At 37.0% G+C, this 10276-nt stretch overlaps 1 protein-coding gene across 1 annotated transcript; it reads right to left on the bottom strand.

The window, feature by feature from the left end:
• Positions 1-2520: 2520 nt before the first annotated feature.
• On the bottom strand, positions 2521-9200 carry LOC110717894 (eukaryotic translation initiation factor 2 subunit 3, X-linked-like). Its single transcript, XM_021896682.1, has 9 exons — positions 8976-9200; positions 7930-8074; positions 7780-7841; positions 6786-6898; positions 6499-6601; positions 5347-5574; positions 5032-5250; positions 4051-4311; positions 2521-3086 (listed from the first exon to the last, which is right to left on the bottom strand). The coding sequence occupies exons 2-9, from the start codon at positions 8033-8035 to the stop codon at positions 2784-2786; spliced, it is 1395 nt and encodes a 464-aa protein (XP_021752374.1). The 5' UTR covers positions 8036-8074; positions 8976-9200; the 3' UTR covers positions 2521-2783.
• Between the last annotated feature and the right edge of the window lie 1076 nt (positions 9201-10276).

Raw genomic sequence — 10276 nt, 5'->3', positions numbered from 1 at the left:
TACGCCAACGTAGCCGATCCCCAGGAAAACTGGCCTACACTGTCGGGGTCACACGCCTCTACTATGTCGCGTGGCCTGAGCTTGTTTCCGCTGCTCTTATCCGGAAACAAGGTACATCCGAGGAGTAGAAAAACATAACCACTCAGCTGTGCGTCGTGCGTCCTACGTGCACTGGGGTAAAAACACCGCTGCAACACGGATGCGATCTTCAAACCTCCGTGTTCCCAAACACCTAGCGCCTCGGTGTACAGTGCAGCCCTGTCCACCGCCAACAACTCCGCCAGCAAATCTGCCTGATCCGCATCAGCCACAGCACAAAGTCGTTTACCCTCAACACGAATCCCCGGAATGGCCTCGACGTCATGTAACATGATCGTCATCTCACCGAACGGAAGGTGGAAAGAGTTTGTATCCGGCTGCCATCGTTCAATGAAAGCCGTGATCAGCGTACTGTCAATCTTATCGTGCATGGTGGCAGGAACGTGATTCACCCCAGTGCCCTCCAGTCGCTCGAACATCTCGCTCTCCGCCGGTCAAGCCTCAGCCCATGTACGCAAAAAGCTACAAGTCTTTTCCCGGGTATGACATTTCAACAACCCCGTAACTGAAGGTCTCTCCTGGTCCTCCCAAATACGGGCAACTATGTGTCCTAGAAAGCTAGGAATCACACTCCCGTCAACAGGCCCACCGGGCACCTCACTCCTAACAACCCAAGAAACATTACCGTCCCTCGACCGTTTCCTGCTTGCCCCAGATACAGTGGACGCAGATGATGTGCCAGATCTACTAACAAACCTACCACCCCTACCCTTACGCACCTCCACCATATGTGTCTCGTACATGTCATCAACCCTCTGACTGAATGGACCGTAATCATCATACGGTCCACTGCCATCGTCCACATCCTCATCCTCATCTGCGCCCTCCTCCTGCTCCTCCTCCTGGTCACCCTCCTCAGCATCATCATCGTCATCGTCATCCTCATCCCGACGGTGGATCCGTTCTCTACGAGCTGAGGCCGAAATACCACGGGATCTGACATGTCTATGCCCCGACCTCTCCACTGAATAGCTTCTACTAAGAAGCTCTACATTCTTCCCCGCACCATGACGACCCAGTGAATTCTACACAAAATTTTAAAATATATAAACATACAAAAATTTATACGAAAAATAGCTACCACTACCCAAATCAAATAAACTAAAAACATACTAACAAATTAACATAATAAAGAAATTAACAAAACACTTAAATAAAAATAATAGAATAAAAAATACACTTAGAAAGGAAATAAAACCAACACAGAAGAATATATATAAACATAAATAATTCATTCCCAATTAAAATAAATTAACTAACCAAAAACAATATCAATAATAAAATTTAAAATAAATTAACTAACCAAAAACAATATCAAAGTCACAAAAAAATATAAAAACAAATCAAAATAGTGAATAAAAATAAAAATGTACAAAAAAAACAAACAAATAATTGTAAACAAAATATAAACATAGAAAAAATACAACAAAATTGAAAAAATTTATAAAAATAAACAACAAAATATAAAAACAATATTTTAAAACAAATATAAAAAAAAAAAAAAAAAAGGGGGGGGGGGGGGCGCCTTGGCTGGACGCCCAGCCAGCGGTGGTGGCGCCAGCTGCAGACGCCGCCACCAGTGGGCTGGCGCCAGGGCTGGACGCCACAGCCACGGCTGCGGCGCCTTGAATAAACGCCACAACCGTGGCTATGGCGTCCAGCCCAGGCGCCAGCCTACTGGTGGCGGCGTCTGCAGCTGGCGCCACCACCGCTGGCTGGGCGTCCAGCCAGGGCGCCCCACCTCCGTCACGGCGGTTTTCCCTTTTTTTTTTTTTTTTTTTTTTTTACAAATTGTACCTTGCCTCCTTGGGACCTCCTTCCCTCCGCCGCCGCCAATTCCTTGCCTTGCCGCCTCGACATTGCCGTTGTTTGATTATTTTTTTTTTTTAGAGAGGTTGAAAGAAGATGAGCGATGAGAGTGTGAGTGATGAGAGTGTGAGTGTTTCTTTTTTTAGGTCAAGGGCAATATTGTCAAATCAAGTGAATTTTGTGGGCTTTATGTAGTAATTTGTGGGCGATGTTTAACAAATCCCATAATCTATCCAACGATAGCTTAATCTGTCCGATCATATTTTTCTAATCACTTTCTCAGATAACTTGCTAAGGTGAAACTTGCAGATATTAAAAACCGAGGAAGTATTTGACAAGAGACCAACCCTCAACCTCAAGCTTTGGAATAGATCAAGTTAATGCTAATTTGTTAAGCACAAGTGCACAACAAAGGAATAATGTACGAAAAATAAATAAATAATCCCCCCAACAACAGCAGTTCAATATTTGACAACCCTTACTATTAAAATGCCATCTTCACTACTTTGATTACGTGGGGCTGTACAAATGTACAATGGATGCAAAGACCAAAAAAAGAATGAAAGTAGGCTAAACTAGTAACTAAGGACAGTAAGGATTGAGAGCATGAGAGCTGCACAGAATTTTTTGCACTGGAATTGCCTCCATATTGTACAACAAACTCATGTAATAACCATAAAACAAAAACATTCATAGAATCAGGAGCAATTAATATCTGGAAACATGTACTACTAAATAAACCAAAATCGAGCATGAGAAATGGTTTTCTCCTCCATCTCAAAAAAATAGTACCCAACAGTTCTCTCCCAACCCACATTTCCCCGAAATTTCTTAGTCCTATCTAGTCTCTCTTTCTCACTTCTTGTACCTCACACTCACAGGGGGCAGGGTGGGATCTCAAGGGTGATACCAGCTTGAATCTGTCCCCACCCAATCAGTCGCCAATGCTTTTCAACCCGCCGACTCAGAGCGATCTTCTCTCCTTTGCTTGTGCAAACTGGAGATGTAAGTTGCAACTTCGCCAAATCATTTTTGACAGCGACTACACGGGCACCAGTAGACATGGACCCAATGTTCAACATAAGAATCTCTGCCTTGGTTAATTTCGTCACCTTTCCTTGCTTCTCAGTTCCCTTTGTTCTCACACCAAGCAGCCGTCGAAGCAAGAAGAAATTCACCTGTAGCATAGGGAGAAAGCTGAGAAAACCAAAATGCTTAAAAAGATACAAGTAAAAAAAAAAAATATACACTTTCCAAGTTGTACTCTTGGTTAGATGAAAAAAACACGTAATCATTTCAGGGGCAGCAATAACAAATGAAAAATAAAAGAGTATCTTATCAGTCAACCAACAAACTCTTGCCTGCAGAAGCTGCATGCATGTTCTTTTTTCCTCTCTATAACAAATCCCAACATGAAATCTCATTCACAGATCAGGTCCTCAACAGTATCAGATATTTAACACTTTGTAACAGACTTGATATGATTTGTTTGCAATTAGAACTCCGTATATAATTTACAACCAGAACTGACAACTAGTTAGTAAGATTTTATGTTTCAAAAAAAAAAAAAAAAAGTTAGTTAGATTTTATATATTCATTTTTTTCCTTACTTTATGATCCAAACTTTTCTTCAGAAAAAAAATACTTCCTCCGTTCTTTTTTTATTGCACCATGAGTGATTTCACGCTTGCCAATGCATTACTTTGCCTATTAATATCTTTAATTATACTTTTGTAAAAATTATAAAAAGTTGATATTTGAAAAGTAGATTTTGAGACGAACTTAACTAGATCCCACATGATTATATTTTTCCTTACAGATAAATCACAAAAGATGGTCAAAGAAGCTTATGTGAATAGTGTAAAAGTCCTTATGGTGCAATAAAAGAAAAACAAAGTATATTTATGGGGGAAATCTCAAACCCTAAAATTAAAATCACTCACTAAAACAGTATATTTTTATCAATTTCAGTATTAACTCTAATCCAAGTAACTTGAAATCCCCGCATACCAATGAGAGAGAGAGAGAGAGAGAGAAAGAGATGTAGATAAAAGGCGTGAGAATTCTTGATAAATGGAAAGAGCAAGCACAGTGAACATTGATGAACAAATTCATATGCTATGGGGAAAAAAGAAAGATTACCTCTAGCTCAACGTATACATCTGGAAGTGATCCAACCTCACCAAGTACCTGACCTACCAATCTATCAGCTCGGGTTAGAGTGGGATCCATGGTTGTTCCAACCCCAATCAGACCCCCTGGCACAGCAAATTGCAACTCATTCTGCTCAGCAAACAACGAAACAATTCTGGAGTATATGGGTGTGCATTTTATGTTGCCACTATCATCCTTCACAACAATTCCAGGTCGAACTTCAATATTTTGGTTTATCCTTAAAACACCCTGCATTCACAAAAGCACATATAATGAAGGATTCCTCAAAGTATCACAAATATGATGTCATTGTTAATTCTGTAAGGCCTCCATTTAGATATGCTAAACAGTTTCAGTAAGAAGACCATGTAGAATCAAATCAAAGAATAAAACACATTGATCTCAAATTCTCCAACACAAAGATTTGCAAATGATATGGCTTAGCATCATGTTGCCATTTATAAGCATGCGGGAATATAGACAATTACACTGCAAAAAATGGGGGCAAATTTTTTAAAAAGGAGAGAACTAAGGCCTTCCAATTGGGAAATGATATTTATAACACATCTCATAAATATGCAACAAAATAGAGTGAAAAAGTCCAGCAGAAGACTAAATTTTCCTTCAACATTTTCGCAATTCTGGCTTCTCAACAGTAATATTAGTACTATGGTCAGATTGTCAATAGATTGTGAATGCAAAGCAGAGGTAAAATGCCTTAACAGATGAATCACTGTTTAAAAGGGGGGGAAAAAAAAAGAAAAAGAAAAGAAAAGAAAAAGAGCTTAACGATTCTCATCCTAATGTATAACATACATGCATACCAGTTCACGAAATACTACAAACGTCCTGATAATGCACCAACATCCATATTCAAGAAACAATGATACCAAAATGGAAGCACAAGCCAATAGCAGATAAGACAGCAAACCCCGTGAAATTTGTTACTACTAAAAGAAAGAACGGAACCTTTAAAATACTTCCACCAGCAACACCACCTCGAATATCATCAACCTCATATCCAGGTTTGTTAACGTCAAAAGACCGGATCACGATCATATTTGGTGGTGAGATAAAATTTCTTTCAGGGATAGGAATTTTTTTGACAATGTATTCACAAACAACATCGATGTTGTACTTCAACTGAGCAGAAATTGGAACTACAGGTGCTCCATCAGCAACAGTTCCCTGAAGAAAACAAGGACCATCAGAAACATGCTTCAGCTTTGCCACCTTTTCACCAAACGAACATGGACAATTAGATGACTATTCAAAACAAGTTACCTGAACAAACTTCTGAATAGCTTCATGCTGGTTTATAGCAACATTTTCTTGGATGAGATCAACCTTATTTTGGAGGATAATAATATGCTGAAGTCGCATGATCTCAATTGCAGCAAGATGCTCAGATGTCTGGGGTTGGGGACAGCTCTCATTGGCAGCAATAAGAAGTAAAGCTCCATCCATAATAGCAGCTCCATTAAGCATAGTAGCCATGAGAATATCATGACCCTGACACAAAAAAAATCAAATACATAAATCACCAAAATTCCAAATCTCTGTGAAAAAAGAGATGATAAAGGTTTTTAAATAAAATTGTCTACATAAAGAGTAAAACAAAAAGACTATCAATTGCTCTTTTTTAGCAATATAGATGACAATCAATTGGAGAAAGGGGACTAGTGTGCCAAATCAAATAGTAGAAAAGTGTATACATAAGGGTGTAGAGGTTAAGTAATACATTACAACTACCAAATCTCATGCTAATAACGAATGCCATAAACTAGATGAAATGTATTGGCAAGGTGGTAAGTACATTGAAATCAAGATCCATAATATAGCTCCTTCACCATAGCAAATTTTCAATCTCATTATTAGCTAGTCTAGATGAACTGACCTACATGAGCCTAGGGAAAGGGGTGGGCCCCAACTCACAGAGGAACCCTAGCCCCAAGATTGCTCATAATCGTTGGGAAAGAAGACAAGCCACCCAAACCAGGTTAGGAGAGATGAGAAACAAATTCCTACACTTAAGGTTGGGTGGTGAGAGGTGAGAGATCTACCATTGAGCTTCAGAATATTTCTCAACATAGGATTTTTTTTTAATCTAAGATTTCTAGATAAACATAATGAAATATATAGTATACAGCTAAATCAAGTTATACAAAAATTATAAAATTGAATAATGACTACTGGGTAAGCAATGTCTTGAAAATGACCAGTTATTACTACAATGGAAACTGAGAAAGTATCATGCCAATCATAAAAACATGCCAATCATGAAAATCATAAAGAGCAAAGTAATATAGAAATAATAGTCTCTAAGGCATATAAAAACCAGGCAAGTCCAAAGGAAATCAAAGGTGCAACAAACAGAGAGAACCGCCCCAAAGATTTCCCTAGAGAAAGGGGGTATTAACAGCAGCAAGAGATTACCGGGCAGTCGACAAATGACACATGTCTCAGAAGCTTCATCCTAGCATTCTCAAATCCAGGTACATCACACATAGGAGTGTCTTCCTTTCCACTTCCATATGCCCTGCAAAGGTTTGGCCAATGTGTCAACATAAATCAAAATTGCAACACATGAGGTGAGCTACAAGATACGTCATTCATCTTCAACAAGAAACTCTACTGGCTCTAACACAAGAATTTAGCAAAATCATGGTTGTCGAGTTACAAGCTCAACTCTGTTGATCATTAGGGCATAACAGATAACATACTTATAGCACATTGGTCGTGGGCACCGATCATCATCACATTTATAAATCTTGGCATTAGCATAACCAAGCTTGATAGTGATATTACGCTCCAGCTCATTCTTAAAACGTACAGTCTGCATTAAATAAATATTAATATAAGAGATATTGAAGGATAAAAAACATTTTCCCAAACCAAACACAAATAATCAGCAGTTGCCCAAACCACATCGATTCATGGAGTAAAGAGATATGCAACAACGAGTTGAACAAATACACGGCTTGCTCCCCCCCATCTAGTTGCATTTAGATCCCTTTCTCATCTATATAGACCCCAATTAAAATCTCCGAAATGCTGAAGTAAAAACAAGAATTCATCCCTTATCTCACTCCTGCTATAAATTCCAAAATCTCTGGTGCAAATCCCCCTACTGACCCTTTCACATTTCCAAAACTCACCCCTACCGTAAAAGTAAAGATCTTTGATCCCATGAAGCTTCCTACCACAATAACCACCATAAACATAAATGGTGACGATGTCTGAAAATCAGGATGGAGTGGACACTGTAATACAAAAAGGTTATAATCCCAAACCCTCCAAAAAAACCTCTGCATTCTTATAATAATATCCACACTTCTCTGAAACTTCTGCATTTTTTAAATCCCTTTCCAAAATCCAAACAATCAGTTCATATATGCTACAATCACTGATCTTCTTTGAGACCATCATCAGTTCCATAATAGATCAACAGGTATTGGACAACACAACAACCCACTTTAGTGACTAGAAATCAGTTCATCTTCTTTGAGACCATCATCAGGCTACAATTGCTGATCTTTGATCACAACCATCAAAACCATGTAAGCTTGCTATCAGACATACCCCCTCAAGATCCCTTGTTTCAAATTCCATAATAGATCGGCAGGTTTCAAATGAATAAAAGACAGATGCACTTTCCCAGTAAACATCAATAATCTCAAAAGAAATCAGAAACAAAGAGTATGGGGCTAAAATTACCTGAACACCAGATATAGCCTTCACAACTGTCGACTTTCCATGGGCCACATGACCAATAGTTCCTACGAATATTGTTAAGGGGATGTTTCAGATTTGTAAGCAGAACGCAGACTTTTTTCCGAATATATTTGTAACTAAGATGTGAATTACCAATATTAATTGTAGCTTGTCTGGAAATAACTTCGGATGACAAAGGATGTAGTTTTGTCACATCCAACTTGCTCAAGTCCTGTTCCATCAATCCTTTGCGCGCCATATTGATCACAGTAGTTTAAGTTCCCCTCCCTCAAAATTCCTACAATACATTATTCAGCGAATAAGTAGTGTCCTAAACTCTTTACAAAAAAAAAACTCAACGTTTACATCTAGGACATACTTTTGTATATTAATCTGTGGAGACTGAAAGGATTTTGGTCACTCAAATTTATCAATCAATTCGTGGAAAGGGATAAGCTAAGAAAACATCGTATAAAACATTTCATGTTAATTGTTTCATCGAGCTTATGCTTTTACCAATATCAAGATAACCGGTGCAAAGTATATGCTAATACAAAAGTAATCGGTCCAAATAATAAGATTATCGATATCCCACATTTAGTTATTGATTTGTAAACAATTATAATTCATAAGCAAAGTAAATATTAAAAAATACTAATGCAAACATCAATAATAATACACTAAAACTAGAATAATAAATCCAATCCCAATTTAAGATACACCAGATTAATCAGGTACAAAATTTCATAAAATTAGGTAAATTAAAATTGTAAACATGAATTGAAAACATCAAAAACGAAAATTCCAAACCCTAACCAATTAAATAAATCAAAGTTCACCATAATTGCTGACATCTTAACCAGATTTTTTATCAAAATTAAAATAAAATAACCCATTAACTCCATTTTCATAGCTAATAAAACCCATTAAAGAATTGGAAAAGTTCTAAGAATGGAAACGTGCATTCAAACCATTAAAAACGATAAACTTCAAACCCTAAAAATAAATTAAAGTTCACCATAATTGCTGACAAATCAACCAAATTTTTACCAAAATAAAAAATGAATAAATAAATAAAAACCCATCAAACCCATTATCATAGCTAATAAAACCCATCAGACAATTGAAAAGTTTGGTCAAATTAAATCAAAAAAATTGACTAAATTGTGAGGAATTAAGGGGGAAGGGAAATTACCAACCTTGAAAAAATCAGAGAGATCGTGTGAAGGAGAGAGAAAGAGGATTGATCAGGTAGCAGTGAAGAATTAGGAATCTGCGAGCTCGTCGTTGTCTTCGCCGTCGAATGATGAGTGAGAGAGAGTGAAGGAGATAGGCGATAGAGGCGGAGGATTAGAATTGAGGGTTTGTAATTCTAGGGTTCTTCCCAACTCTTTCTTATTTTTCTTTTTTACTACTTAAAAAAAAAAAAATTTTATGGGGTGGAATCTTAATCGAAGGAATATATTACTCCTATGTCAATTAAAAAGTTTAAATGACACTTTATGAATTTTATTTTTATATTAATACTATTACTCGTATTATAACCGTAATTATCTATTTGAAATCACCAAATATTAAGATTAGCGAGTTGTTTTAGTAACCTAAATATGGGTTGAATCCAAATTAGTAAGAGTTTAATGGGCTTTATTTTTATTTTTTACTTTGTATTTTTTTTAAAGAACAAGCTCTAAATTATAGGTTTAAATTTTGCTCCATATGTATTTCCATTTTTTTTTTGGACAGGATATTTTCATGTTTTTTAACATAATGAGATTACATGAAAATCAAAATTCGTTGAATAAAAAATGAGTGTCACGTAGCATTAAAGATGGCACTGTGTTAGGTTGGGTCAAGGCATGACACGCCCCACAAAAAAAAAAAAAAAAAAAAAAATAACGTTACAATGTGTGTTGGGACATGGGTCGTCTTTATTTGAAAGGAAGAACAACAAAGCATGCTAAACTCAATGATATTTGGTTTAGGCACAGAAGCACGACACCGTGGCATGTGGTCTTGTGTCGGGCACGAATCATTCTTCTGGAAATTCAACACGACACGTAATTCATGGACTAAGCCTAGATAACTCCAAAAAATGTGGACTCGACATGACCCACAACCATCTTTACATAGCACATGAAGGTTTTAAATTGAGAAAAACTTTCATGTGTTACAAAGTCAAGATGAGCATACATTAGAACCAAAAAGTTACACTTAGCTTGATCACCTCTAAATCTCAACACCATTTATCTTCATAGCAAAATACAACACATATAAATATAACAGACGTAACTTGAATAACCCCACATTTCAATAAAAATACACATACACTATCGTTTTTATTTTCTTCCTTTTATAATTCTTGGATGGAATATATTGGCCTAATAACTTAGTACAAAAACACACTCCAATATTCAAGCAACTTCTTTCATCAATTTCATGCAATCAAAAACTTTCAACTCAAAACAAAAATGTACTATTGGAATTTACTTTATGGTGACAA

This window comes from Chenopodium quinoa, unplaced genomic scaffold, assembly GCF_001683475.1.
Source record: "Chenopodium quinoa cultivar QQ74 unplaced genomic scaffold, ASM168347v1, whole genome shotgun sequence".
Taxonomy (NCBI): domain Eukaryota; kingdom Viridiplantae; phylum Streptophyta; class Magnoliopsida; order Caryophyllales; family Amaranthaceae; genus Chenopodium; species Chenopodium quinoa.
This window is presented reverse-complemented; position numbering and strand designations above follow the sequence as displayed.